General features: G+C 39.2%; 1 protein-coding gene across 1 annotated transcript in view; it reads left to right on the top strand.

The window, feature by feature from the left end:
* IQCH (IQ motif containing H) overlaps positions 1 to 15,239 on the top strand; it is a 192,115-nt gene that overhangs the window by 89,495 nt on the left and 87,381 nt on the right. Inside the window, exons 9-11 of the mRNA XM_084879603.1 lie at positions 585 to 1,136; positions 1,841 to 1,907; positions 14,856 to 14,939. Of these exons, the coding sequence (XP_084735729.1) occupies positions 585 to 1,136; positions 1,841 to 1,907; positions 14,856 to 14,939 (703 nt within the window). The remainder of the gene's footprint in view (positions 1 to 584; positions 1,137 to 1,840; positions 1,908 to 14,855; positions 14,940 to 15,239) is intronic.

Raw genomic sequence — 15,239 nt, 5'->3', positions numbered from 1 at the left:
GAGAATGTACCTGGGGCATGTGCAGGCAGCAACCAATCAATGTGTCTCTCTCACATCAACGTTTCACTCTCTCCCCCTCCATCACTTCCTTCTACTCTCTCTAAAGAAAACCAATGGGGGGAAAAAAATTCTCAGATGAGGTTAACAAAAAACAAACAAACAAAGCAAGCCTGCAAAGAAAGGCTTCACTCTGCTTTTCAGGATTGGTGGATAACTTATGAACAAGAACGCAGTGATTTGCTTCCATCCATGCATACGTAAAAAGTAAATCACAGAGATGATAGGGTCAGTTGGCCACATCAAAGTGATGCACAACTTGTATATGATCAGTTTTGAGCAATTAAATAACACTTTTATTAAAAATGATAATAGCTTTGAGCAACCTCTAAATATTCTTTTGATAATGAGTTTTATGATATATACTTGCCAAACTTTCCTATTATGGCATATAGGTATTAAATCAAAAGTAGGATCTATATTTTCCCTCCATTGAGTAGTAAATGATAATGTGATTGTGTGTTTCTTGACCACTCCTTTAAGGTAGATCATAATTCTATTTCATCTCGGACATTTTCTTCCCACAGAGCTTGAAATTCACACCACCTTCTAAAGCTCTGAAATCACCGTGGGATCACGACTTTTTTATTTATGATGGCGTCATAGACAGCACTGCCCCGGACTTCATAGCATTCAAGTCACATTTTATCTTATCTTGGGGAAGCATTTTCTCTCTCTTGGAACACATCGAGAAGTTACTCAGGGAGTATGCAATACCAGAAGTCAAAATCAAAGGGAACAACTTGGTAGCCCTCCTTCCAGAGTTTGAGCTGAAGAATAAACTTACCAAAAATGACCTTCTCTCAGTGGTGGAGAACCCTGGTCCCGTCCAAAAGATGTTCACTGTTCCCGGGCAGAGATACAAAGGGCAAGGTGGAACGCTAAATGCTGCCAGCAAGATCCAAGCCACGTGGAAATGCTTCAAAGCAAGAAGATACTTCCACGTCTTTCGCCAGCAGAAGTGGGCGTCGGGTGTGATCGCCATTGCGTGGCTCTTACATTGCCACAAGACACGGCTGTCGAACGTCCTGAAGGAGACACGTGAAAGACACCTGCAGAACTTCCGCATTCGAGCCAAGGCACGCAAGGCTGCCAGCTGTTAAGGCAGACTCTTTCCCTAAACATTTCTTGCTTGAATGATTGCAATAAGTTGTCTCTCTATCTTTCCTTTCTCTTTCCAACTACCCTTCCCCTCAGCCCCCCTCACCTTCCACTCTCCTCCACGTGTGTGATGCACAAACCCTACTACGTTTGTTTGCACCATACATCATATTTTAGTCCTAACCAGGAATCTGCAAAATCTGTTGCAATTTTTCTATAGGAGAAATGTGCCTTCACTTTGACTATGGTCATCCTGTCAGAAAATCAATGGTGTAACTGCATTACCTTTTCTCCCTGTATATACCTTCTGGCACTTTAATTTGCTAGGGGGGGGGGGGGGGGGAAATCCTGTCTTGTCTACATTGCTGTCACCACTTTGTCAGAAAGTATTTAAGTTTGCAGACAGCCTTTTAATTAGTGCTCACAATTTCATTTATGTTTGCTTTCTCTTTTTTTCATTCATATTCTGTTAATTAAGTGAGCTGCCTCTAATCTTCCCCTGCCAGTAGCATCATGTAGCCACCTAATTAAATTAATTGGGGAAGATGTTTTAAGTATGTAATTAAATCAATTAATATAATTTATGCCTGGCTTAACTGTACAGTGGAAACACAGCTGAAGTTTGACTAGATGAATCCACTGCAGCTTCCTGTCACTGATCAATGCTCTTCTTGATTTTTAGCATCTGGCAGCCAACTGGAATCGCATCAGGACCTCCAGGAGGACTATTATCCATATCCCATCATTAGGTATAACACTTTTGCCTGCAAATCTATCAGCAACCTCTATTACCCACCACATTATGGCTCCTTGATTGAGTTCAAGGAAGGCCCCTTGTTTTATTCAAATTGGTCTCGGCAGGAAAATGTTCTCGACATGATGAGAGTAATAACACAGGGCCCTCGCTCGAAACGGCGTTTAATTTGGGGATTAAGCAAATAAAGTCATTATGTGGGGGCTGCTATTCAGTGGAGAGGTGATTTGCTGTAATTCGCTTTCATCTGTATGAAATGAACTAAAAAGTTGTATTTTTTCCCCCTGAAATAACAGATAATGTTTCCTATCTTCTTTAATGATAGGAGAACACAGGCTTGTGTGTGCTGTTGCTGTTATGCCAATAAGCCAGGATATTGCTTGTACACTGTTTTTAATCAAATGTGCAGTCAAAATGATAAGCTACGTTCTCTGAAATTATTTAGTTCTAATTACGAGCAGATGGGATGCTTTATTTGCACCTAGGGCGCCTGAGCAAAAGGAAATGCTGTGTGAACAAGAATAATTAAGAAGTTGAATAGTGTTTTTTGCGCTTAAATAATCTGCAGTTTCATGTTAATTAGCACTAATGTAATTATTTAATTACATTTATGAATTGGGGAACTTAAAAGCTGTTGTCTACAACACGGTGGTAAAATAGGTATGCCAAAATGACATGGGAAATTTCAGAAATTTGCACTGGAAGTTCTTTTAAAACATGAACTGCTTGTCAAAATGTTTGGGATTTGTTTGCTGGCTTGTTTGTTTTGTTTTGTTTTGTTTTTCACCTACCTGGTGTGTTAAATTTTCTTGGTGAGGCCACGCTGACTTGGTAGAGTTTTGACAAAGAGTAAAATTCATGGAATCTTCACATTACATATTAGCTCTTTGTTAGGCCTTTCACGTAGAGCAATGCACTAAGTGATCTATTGTAATAGAACTCAGAATTGCAATTTATTTATGCTCCTGGGTGAGTATATTTGTTTGTATACTTATGTGTAGTATAGAACCAAACACAATGTATATGTTATATATAAAACATTAGAAGCAAAATAATAAAATTATAATATAAATATAATTAAGATTTTATTTTAAATTAGAAAAATATTCATAATAATAAAATAATGCAAACTTTCCTAGATTCTCAAGTACTTACATTCCTAAGTATTTGTAGAAAAAAATTTTAAATTCTTGAGTTATACTCGGTCTTTTAATTTTGGTCTTTATGGCTCATAGAAAAAAATAGGCTTTTCTAAGGATGTGAAACAAGACAGATCTGAATTTTATTTTAATCTAGGCTTTTGTTTTGGTGGGACAACTCTTGCACACAAAATTAGTTCACACACAGAAATTACACTTGTAATTGATTACAACCAGAGGGGCTAATTGCAGACCCAATTAATTGACTCCAATCCTTAGAATAAGGTGTGAGAGCCTTCTCTTCTTCAACAAATTGTGGACCTGACCTGATACTATGTGGGAAATTTTGTTCTGCATTCTCCTTTTTTTTTTTCAAAACTAGAAATAGAAAGACCCCCACTTTGCAGTGTTGACGAGCACCAAGAAAGGTATTATAGATACAATTTCCACAAACTTCTTCTCTTCCATATGCCCACCTCTGACTCTTCAAAGCCCCAAATGCAAATCAGCCTTGCAGAGAAGCCTGATAATTTTACTGAAGAGGTAAAATTATGAAAAGAATAGTCAGTAATCTAAACTGGATAATAAAAAGATTTAATGAAAATATCTTAAGGTATGCCAAAATGACATGGGAAATTTCAGAAAATTTCAAAATGGCTTCTGACTACAAATGAAGTAGAAAAATAACCTAATCAGAAATTATTAGAAAGCATTATTCTAAATCTGATACTAAACCTAGTTTTCTTTTATATTGTAAATACTCAGCTTAAATAAATGCATAATAAATCTGAAAATCTTCCCTATTGCTGTAACTTTTGTTTGTTAACAACATAACAACCCATTTTATTTTTTTTTATTTTTTATAACAACCCATTTTAAAGAAAAATGGCTAGTGGTGTCTTTTCCTAGAGATAAGAACAAGCTCAGATATTTTTCTCAACTAAGCATTTAAAAGGCCTCATTACACATCTTCACATGAGAATTATACTAGGGCTTTGATAAAACAGTATTTGTTTCTACAGTCTGTACTTTAGGTTTTATCAATGGCTTGTGGAAATTAAATTAATTTTGAGTAACATTAAACTCTCATCTCATACCTATCCCACAGATATAATTCTCAAACTATACCTTTAAAAAAAAAAGATTATGGTATGCCTTTTTCTTGTGTACCACTTCCCCTGCGAACACTTGATGAAGATTTCAGCAAGTCACAACAAGGCAACCTTGTCCTGTGTGTGTGTGTGTGTGTGTGTGTGTGTGTGTGTGTGTGTTTAATATATTTTATTGACTTTTCACAGAGAGGAAGAGAGACAGAGAGTTAGAAACATTGATGAGAGAGAATCATCAATCAGCTGCCTCCTGCACACTCCCCACTGGGGGTGTGCCCGCAACCAAGGTACATGCCCTTGACCAGGATCAAACCTGGGACCTTTCAGTCCACAGGCCGATGCTCTATCCACTGAGCCAAAAAGGTTTTGGCAGGACTTGCCTATTAAATTCTCAAAAATAGAAGTGGCTGAAAGTGAAGCATTTTTTCCCTCTAAATACTCATCCTACAACTGATCCCCCCCCACCTCACCCCCATCGTCCCCATTTATTCAATATGGTAATTCCGTTTCCAGTCATGTGACTTGCAGATTCAATGATCAAAATCTGATGGCAGGAGTGTAAGGTTCAGGTAGGCATTTAATACAAGTCTCAGCCTTGTCCTCTTTCTCTCTTTCCATAGAAAATATGTAATCATTCTGGTATAGAATTAGCCCTAGAAATTATTACACCATGCCACTAGCCAACTAGGGCTGCACTGATTTGTTTTGAACCCTAAAATGAACTTTTAGTAGCTGGTGACTGCCAATTTATTGCAGTTGTAGGCATTTGGCTGCTTGTTTATGCAGTTTTGCACACGCAGGAATAATTGCATTCCCCAAACCAATAGGATGGCCCTTCAGGAACAATTTTTAAATTATGGATTTCAGAGAGAAAGGGAGAGGGAGAGAGAGATAGAAACAGCAATGATGGGAGAGAATCATCGATTGGCTGCCTCCTGTGTGCCCCTTACTGGGATTGACCCGAACCCCAGGCCTGTGCCCTGACTGGGAATGGAACTGTGACCTCCTGGTTCATGGGTTGATGCTCAACCACTGAGCACACCCAGCCGGGCTTAGGAACATTTTTTGACCACCAACTAAGTCTCATGTGTTTTAAAATCTATGGCTTGGAAATACGATCATAAAGACAATTACACATTGCGAAGTAACCTCTTTGAAAGGAGGAGTGATGGAACACAACTGACACATATTTGGGGTAATATTCCTAGATGTAACAGAGAACTTTAGCTATTTTTCAACCAACAGGAGAGGTGGGATGCTGTTGATTAATTGTACAAAGAAACCAATCACTTTGTAATTTTATAAAGATTATAAAAAGTCATTCTTTCTAGATGATATAGGCTGATCTCTTAAATAGATATTTCATATTTTTATCATTTTTATTAATGAAGTACAATTATAGCAAAATAATCTACTATGGTTCATAGCAGGAATAGAACACTAGGGTCTATTTTAAGCAAAATCTATCAGTCAAATAAGAAAGAACTGCAACAAAGAATTCTCATTTCCCTCGAAAAGCAGAGGTCCAAACAAAACCTGCAAACTAATCTGCTTCCCGTTTCTTTGGCCAAGTTAGTTCCTCCACTTTTAATTCAACCCCTGTGCGTCTTTATTACAGTGCATCATTTGGTGCTACACTTAAACTCAGTGGCATTTTAAAATATGCCAGCATTAAACGAGATGCGCCAAGTATGGGGCTCAGATGCCTGAGCAGGTATATGAGGCCGCTGGCAGCCAATTATACCCCCAGTGTTGGTTTCCTCCCCCACTTCTCTTCCTCCTTTAACATCAAAACAAGGCATACCGAGATGGGATTTTCTCTTTTCTGCATTTAATCTTTTTTTTTTTTTCATTGCCAAATGATTTCATGGCTAAAAGAAAGGTATATAGTTCATCTCATTTTCCCTCTCTGCTTTATTTCAGCAAATTATCCTAAGCTAACACAACTAGTGGTCTCTATAAAATTAGGGATCCTGCTATTGTGAGGTTCCTGAAAAACAACATTTTCTGCTGTTCTCTACTGTCACAATGCCTAAAAGGCAGAAAACTTACTTGTGTGCACAACTGTGCCAACATTGAACCGAGAGAGCCACAAATGCTCCTGACAGAGTTGCTTCCTAACTCTCCTCTCTTCCTCCATAAGATAAGAACTTGGGCTCGCCTTCCTTTGTGAGCAGGGGCAGGGTAGGGGAATACAGCCAAGGGTGCTATATCTGCAATCACCTCTTTACTGTGCCTCCAGGCACATTGGCACCTTCCTACCTTCTCATTTTTGAGTTGACAACGCAAAGACAAGATAGACTCTGTTCCTTCCACCGCAGGGCTGAGCAAGCAGGACTTTCAACCAAATCTTTGCAGTCTTCAGCATGTGTTTTGGCAAGTAGTATGGAATCCATAGTTTAGCTGTGGTGTTGCCATATTAATTCCCGAGCAGATGTACTGCCAAGATCTCCTAGACAGCATTTCCCAGAAATATCTGGGCCTTTTGGGATCGGGAACAAAGTACACTTAACTTTCACATTTATTTATAGCCCAAATTAAAATGAAAACATATTTGTATTCATCTATGTTGTATTCATCCAAGTAATCCAGATCAACAGCCATCCACTGATTAGATCAGAGTTGGCCCCTTGTAATATTAAATTACCCAGTTGGTCTTGAGCTGTCTCATGTTGTACCATGAAATACAGAAATAGCATTAAAGTGGTTGTCAATTGACACTAGCCCCTGGACTTTCTATGAGATGATTTAATATTAAAATATGCTCGCCTGGCCCTAGCTAGTTTGGCTTAGCAGATAGAGCATCGGCCCATGGACTGAAGGGTCCCGGGTTCGATTCTGGTTAAAGGCACTACCTAAGTGGCTCGATCCCTGGCTCTGGTTGGGGAGCATGTGGAAGGCAACCAATCAATGTCTGTTTCTCTCTGTGTGTCTCTCTCCCTCCCTTCTACTCTTTCTAAAAATCAGTGGGAAAATATCCTCAGGTGAGGATTAACAACAACCAAAAGATATGCTCTGCCAGCCCCAGAGGCTCAGTGGTTGGCATCAACCTATAAACCAAGAGGTCACAGTTCAATTCCCCTTTGGCTCAGTCCCCAGTAGGGAACATGCAGAAGGCAGCCAACTGATAATTCTCTCTTATCATTGATGTTTCTGTCTGTCTCTCCCTCTCTTTTCCTCTCTTAAATCAATAAAAACATAGTTTTCTAAAAAGGTATGCTCTAAAAAGAGTCTTACAAATACTAAGATAAAGCTATAATTTTTGTCATCATCATTCTCATAAAAATATTAAAATAATTGTTCAGCGGTTCTCCAACTTATACTTGTAATGATTACTGAGGACACTACAGACTGTTGGTTTACGTAGGTTATATCTCCAGATATCCACCAAATTAGAAACTAAAACTAGTTAACTTAAATAATAAAGAATGAATCCATCACCCATTTTAATCTAAATAACATATTTTTATTTTAAAAGTTTATTTTCCTTTCCAAAACAAAACAAAAAAAAATTAGCAAGAAGAATGGCATATGTCGGTAAGTTAGCAAATTTCTTAATAGAGCATATTTGAGTTCTTAGATATATTTCTGTATTCAGTATATTGCAATATGTTGTTTTGGTTGAAGCATATGAAGAAAACCTAGCCCTACACAGATAAGTGTTTGGAAAAGGGAATAATAAGTTGTTTTTTACAGCCTTTTCAGATAATTGTGTACATTCTTCTTTGATTTTATACCAAAATTCAACAATAGTAATTCTTAAGTATTAGTTGCAATGTGGAATCTAAACTCACATCAATAAACTTTTGTATCTTATGAGACCATAAAATTGAAAAAGGCAAATATCATCTTACTATTATTTTGGAAATAGTTTGACCTTGCAAACCTCCCAGAAGGGTCCCCAGACCACACTTGGAGAATCACTGGCTTCTGTTGCATGCAATGCTGTGTCAGCCACTGACAAAAAGTTTAAACAAGGGAAAGTCCTCACCCTTTTGAAAGGAAGGTCTTCAGAACCACACAGAATCCATTTGGCAGGTTTGATTTGAGGATGTTTTTAAAACTCAACAAATAATTTGAGTACCTCCTGTGCTTTCTATATCCTCATTGCAAAATTCCCTAATCCCCCTCACCACCTCCCAAAACACAACTTTCAGCTTTATTTTCAACAAACTGCCAGTGGATATCTATACATATAAAAGGTTAATATGCTAAGTGTCCCTCTAACCATCCAACAGGTCGCTATGACACACACTGACCACCAGGGGGAAGACATCTCAATGTAGGAGCTGCTGTGACATGCACTGGCTGTTTACAAAGAAACAGCACCACAGATCTGATGCCAACAAAGCAACACTCAGCTTCCCCAAAGTAAGACACAGGCCCCACCACCACCCTGGAGTGACAGCCCACCAAATAATCGCCAATGCTGCCGAGACCACATGGCGCAAAATGCAGCCCACAGCCCAGCCCAGCCCAGAAATGGTGGCTGTGGGACCTGGGTAATGACATCACATAGCAACACCCGGTTTCCTCTCCCTAGTGACTAGCCTCCTTACAGTTTCTTTAGCCCAGGAGCACGACTTGCATTATAGCCAGGTGGAATCATTTTACACTTTAACCAAATGTCTGTGATGTGTTTTCACATGCTTCATCTAATTTGATCCTCACAGAAGTCCTGGAGTAGGTAGATAGGAGACTCGGTAGAATCCTATTTTCATCAGTCAGAAAATGGAGATTTAGAAAGTTTAGAAACTTGACCCAATTAAGAAGTAAGAAATGGTAGACCTTGAAAATGACTTCAGGTTTTCTGACTATGCAGAATATAGTCAAACTCTGCTGCAGTTAAATATTTCACCCTTTGTTCTCCTTGTGTGACCTACAATAATAATCTGCATTGTGTTGGTATTTACTGCTGTGTTGCTGACAATTACCTGAAAGAGAAGTTGGGATGCTTCACTGGACTGGAAAAAGTTTAGCTAAATCAGAAAGCAGGTCTAATTAAGCAAGTGTGTTCTATATCTATAAAAGGCTAAGCTGACTCGCATATGCATGATACATATAAAGCTCTTGCTGGCACCAATTGCGTGCGTGTGTTTCCTTCTGTCATTGTCAATCGTGAATTTGGTTGACACTTCTATTATAGAGAAAGGGCAGATAGCAATATTAAAATACTAGTATTCTAATTAATTTCCTTTCAATGTGCATGAGTCTGTGCACCAAGCCACAAGTACTATATAAATAACCCAAATGGGCCTCTCTCTTGCTATGTCTCTTATCTCAGTATCTTATGCTTTCACACTTGCACAACTAATTCAAAGCTGGGTAAACCATAATCAGATCACATTTCTCTAGATTACTGTAATATGTTGACATGTAATCAATTGTGAAGTATGGCACATGTTCCCATAAATTTTTGCTATTAGAATACCTAAACTGACTAATGATAATTTCTTCAATGGATTAAAGCAATTCAAGTTCATCCCCATGGTAATTGTGCTCTTGCTGAGCTGGCAGTATGCTTTCTTGAGTGGATGAGAAAGGGATGGAGCTACTGTTGCTTCTGTACTGTGTATGTCTAGCAGTGTGTGACACATTTGAACATCACCCATCATGTGTTTCAAAATGGGGAAAAGGTTGAGACTACTGCTTCAGTCCATCATACTGAGGCATGGTTGACTGCCATCTCAGGCCAGGGTGATCAGATGAATGAGAATTACCTAATATCTAGAAATCAATTTTAAGCCCCTTCTCTGCCTGAGGTACCATGACAAGGAGATAAAAGAAACTAGGAGTAAACCACAGGATAATGAGCAGGTGTTCAAAAATATTTGACTCTACTACAGGGGCATGGGCCTGTCACAGAGGCTTGCACAGTCCTAAGAGGGCTAGTCACTGAGTGCTGCCATGATTTCTGTGAAGGAAAAGCCAATCCTGACACAGCTAGTTTACTGCTTGCAAAGAGTCAATTAGCATCATCTGATAGGAGTTTGTATGGGAGTGAGGGTGGGATTGGGAAAGTAGATGAAAGGAGAAATGAAGATGGAGAAATGACAGCCAGTATGAGCATAATTAAACTACTTATGAGTATTTGTGGTTCAATAGAGGACCAGAAGTACTGGATAACTTTATTTTATTTATTTATTTATTTATTTTTATTTTTAAAATATATTTTATTGATATTTCACAGAGAGGAAGAGAGAGGGATAGAGAGTTAGAAACTTTGATGAGAGAGAATCATCGATTAGCTGCCTCTTGCACACCCCCTACTGGGGACGTGCCCGCAACCAAGGTACATGCCCTTGACTGGAATCGAACCCGGGACCTTTCAGTCCGCAGGCCGACGCTCTATCCACTGAGCCAAACCAGTTTCGGCTGTACTTGGATAACTTTAGAGAGGCCGCTTGTGGGTACCATTCTTTGGTGTAAAGCAGAGGCATAACTTTAAAAAAAAAAAAAAAAAAAAAAAAAAAAGATGGAATACTCTATCAAACTAGGAATATTTTGCAGGTGATGAGGATGGCCATAAGAAAAGAGGCTGGGTTCCCCTCTGTAGTGATAAGGAGAAGAGAGTGCCCCTACAGGCCAGTGTTTTTAAATATTTTTAATTGATTTTTAGAGCGAGAAAAGGAGAGGAAGAGATAGAAACATCAATGAGAGAGAAATATCAACTGGTTGCCTCCTGCATGCCTTCTACTGGGGATGGAAACTGCAATCTGGGCATGTGCCCGGACCAGGAACCAAACTGGTGACCTCTTGGTTTTCTCAACCACTGAACCACACCGGCCAGGCCACTGCTGTTTTATTCTATGTGGATGAGGACCTAGAAAAGCTACAGACCCCACTGACCAGTCTTTGAATTTCCCAGAAATTCTTTAGATCAGGAAACCCAATTTTAAAAGAGTTGAAAAGGAGGAGAGGAAATGAGAGCATATGGCAGAAAGGGCTAGGAATTTAAGACAGATTCTTGAGTAGGATCTTAAGATACATTTCATTCATTCATTTCACTGGGGATATCTCGCTGTCCTTAATGGAACTTGCAGTCTGTTTACAGGAGCCGAAGTAGTGCAGGGGAGAGGAGAGACTACAACCAATAAACCAGCTAGCAAAGAAACATAGAATGACAACACGAGAAAAGCATGGAAGAGAAAAGGTGCAAGAGAATGACCGTGAGGGAAGACTGAGAATCTTCTTGGAAAAGGGTGTTCCGATATACTTGACAGTGATGAGGGCCTATCCACTGCATAGGCGAGAAAAACTGTACTTTGAGAGCCTAAATATAATTTTATGTTTGTAATAGTAAGGTTTGTAAAAATGAGGTTCCTTTTGAAAAATTTCAGTCTGGCTCAGCTGAAGTTAATAAAGGAAAAAGATAATAATAGCAACAATGTTTATCTGATGTGTATTATGAGTTCTTATTAGGGATTTTGGCCCTTCCTCATCTTTCAGTTAAAGAGAAGCAGGATATCGGAGAGAGGTGGAGTGTACAGGGGGGTAAGGGAAGGTTGAAAGTCATATTGGTTTACTATCACCTTGTAACAAGTTACTACAAGCTTAGTGGCTTAAAACAACTCAAGTTGATTACCTTACAGTTCTGTAGTTCAGAAGCTCGACAGGAGCTAAGATCAAGGTGCCAGCAGGCTGTGTTACTTTCTGAGGGGTTCTAGGAGATCTATGAGATAATCCGTTTCCTTATCCTTTCCAGCTTTTAGAAGCACCCACCAAGGAATTAACAAGAAAAGGCCTTGGCCCCTTCCTCCGTTTTCAAAGCCAGCAACATTGCATCTCTCTGTGCCTTTCTTCTGTAGTCACATCTCTAACTCTACTCTTCTTCCTCTCTCCATCTTCCTTTTTTTTTAAAAATATTTTATTGATTTTTTACAGAGAAGAAGGGAGAGGGATAGAGAGCTAGAAACATCAATGAGAGAGAAATATCGATCAGCTGCCTCCTGCACACCTCCCACTGGGGATGTGCCCACAACCAAGGTACATGCCCTTGACCAGAGTCGAACCTGGGACCTCTCAGTCCACAGACTGATGCTCTATCCACTGAGCCAAACCAGTCATGGCTATCTTCCACTTTTAAGAACCCTTGATTACATTGGGCCCAGCCAAGTAATTCAGAGCAATCTCCTTATTTTAATGTCAGCTGATTAGCAACCTTAATTTCATTTGCAGCTCTATTTCCCCTTTACCATGAAACCTAACATATTCACAGATTCCAGGGATGGGGACAAGGACATCTTTGAAGCGTCATTCTTCTGCCCATTACAGAATTTAAAATAAAAGTCATCAAAGAGGCAAAAACGCTCTGTCCCTCCTGCAGTTCTCTGCTCACACTTGGAGAGTCTTGTTCTCTCTATTTTATGTAACCACATTTATCACTAAGAGCTAAATCTGTAGTATCTGAACGGTAGAATAATTTGTAGGCTTATGCAACCTTGGACAAGAGACAAGGCACTTCCCTGAGTTTCCCCATCTGTAACATTCAGGGTAGGAGGAGATGGGCTCTTAAAACTCCCCCAGCGTTTCTAGTCTGACCTGTGAAGTATCCCATCTTTGTAGATTATATTCCAAACTGTGATGTTTCATTGCCACTGGGCACGTCTGCGGAAGTTCCCAAAGCCAGAGCATCCTTGCTGATAGTTTCCTGGTTAAGTCTCTGTTGTATTTAATATATGCTATCAGCATTGATGAGGTCTTTTCACCTAGGAGTCCTCTACTTTGTGGATATACAAAACATAAGAATAAAACTGTGGTGTTTTGGGTTTTTTTTAAATTGACTCCCAACATCTGCTCTGCCTATGGCACTGAGCATTGCATCTTGTCCAAGTAGAGTGGTCTGTTGCAACATACACAGAATTTCCTGTTGCTTTGGAAGTGCACATACCTCACAACATTAAGATACCTATGTTCGCCCAGCACTTGACACTTTGCAAAATGTTTTCATATCTGTTACTTCATACGATCTTCCATAACCATGTTCTCAGATTGTTAATGTGCAGTTCTTTAAAATGGGTGTATTTGTAGGTTTAACAGAGTAACCAATTCTATCGTACCCCGTAATTTATATGCATCCTTGATCAGTGGTAACAGAGGTACTAAATACTTTGTTGGAATACTAACTTCAAGCACTTGATTGAAACACAGGTATATTCATTCCTGTGCTGCAGAAAGTGCTCAGACATCCTTTATATTCGAAATTGGACAGCATCTTAATGAGATATCACACTGCCTTTTATCTTTACTTTTGAAAAGAAATGTGTTCCCATGGAAAGCTCTCAGGCACTTTTCTTAATAACACCTTATTTCTTTAGGCATTTCTTCTGTCTTCTTATAGTTTTGATATATGTTATTCAAAATACCACGTTCTAAACATTTATTCAAATTATACATATGCAAAATCCCAAGTTACCATATTGTAACCGCACATCAAGACAGCATTGTTTGTAGCTGTCGATATTAATTTTTATATTCCGTGGAATGGTTCCCCAAATTATTTTGGAATTTAACAAATTTTCAGAAATAATTCCAACAACCCATTTGGCCTTCTGCCTCTTCAGTTCGTTTATCTGCAGAAAGCCAAAGGGAGACTTTCAGAGGAATTGTAAACTCATTTAATTTCCAGACGTCGTCTAGTGTTTAAACACTGACATCAAAGCAAGGAGCCAATTATCAGAGTTCATTTGATCTGAAGCCCTGTTGCCTGAATTGCTATAGTTTTCCTTCTGCTGAAAAGGAAGCCTGTGCCATCTCGAAGATGCAGTATTTAAAATCACTTTATCTAGAGCAGTTTAACTTGAAACATGTGTTTGGGCTCACTAACCACAAGGAGGCATTGAAGCATTTCTTCAAAATGTGAAAAGCAATTTTATTGAAGAAAATAAAAATGAGTTGCACCTACAGTTGTTGAATTTCACATAAGCAACTATACCTAATTGTGAGTATGTGTGCCTTTAAAGTTCATGTTTTCACTCACATTTTTTTTTAACCCTGACCTATGAGCAGGAGGTGTTGCTGCTGTCTCTTGTTGTGAAAGATTTTTGGACAATTGTAATTCATGTGGGTTTTTTCTTCTGCCCTGTTTCCACTGGACACGAAGGCAACTGGCAGGACGGATAAAATACTGCACTAACCGCAATAACCTTTACTGCCCTTTAAAGGTTAAAAGTCCTTTGGACTGTGTGAGCACATTTCTTCAGTATTTAGAATCACTTCAATCCATATTCCTGACAGCAAGGGCTTTCTCTGACATCTGTGTGTCAGTTCAGAATGACCCCGGGACACATGTTCAAAATGCCCCATAGGAAGCATACCTTAAAAAGCCAAAATTGTGGTGTTTTTTTTTTAAACCTGAGCATGTTTTTTTTTTTACATGTTGTTTTGAACATTCATGTTAAATGTCAGAAAATTTCTCCATGTTTTCATAACCCTGATTCCCAGCAGCGTGGCTGGTATTGGGAAATACAAACCTCTGTCTGTGGCAGAAAGGGCTGCTTAGCGCCTCTCCGGGAATGATGCTCACTCCCCCGAGAAGCGAGGCCCTCACTCTTCTTCGCAGTGAGGCTGTTTCTGCAAGATGCTCCAGAGAAAATCCTTCCCGGAAACGTGAACGGTGCCATTTGAGACCCTAGGTGTGCCATGTTCCATACTGAGCTGCTCTTTCTGGGTTTTGACGCCTTGTTTGCCTTTTAGGTTACACCCAGACGGTGCGACAAAATATTGCCGACTTCAACACAGTGCAGAACATGCAGTTGGGGCGGCTGTGTGACATCTTAGGTACAGTAAATACTTGACTCAAATGACTCTGGGATGTTTGTCAGTGGGTGGTGATAAAATGTTTTTGAGGGGGTTCCTTTTGTTTGTTTTTGCTTATTTTTTTTTTTCCTCTCTATAAGTAAAAGGCTTAGAGTTCTCATTTACTTGCAGGGCAACTGGATGTTTTGTTTTAAAGAACAGATTTATAGAGAAGTCAACTTGAATTTTAAAAATGACATCTTTAACCAGTTTACTTGGGTCGTTTTTCTAAATTCTCATTGCTGCAGGTTTGGATAAGGATTTCCCTCTATAGCCCCAAAT

Source organism: Pipistrellus hanaki (genome assembly GCF_964339955.1).
Source record: "Pipistrellus hanaki genome assembly, chromosome: 1".
Lineage (NCBI taxonomy): Eukaryota > Metazoa > Chordata > Mammalia > Chiroptera > Vespertilionidae > Pipistrellus > Pipistrellus hanaki.
This window is presented reverse-complemented; position numbering and strand designations above follow the sequence as displayed.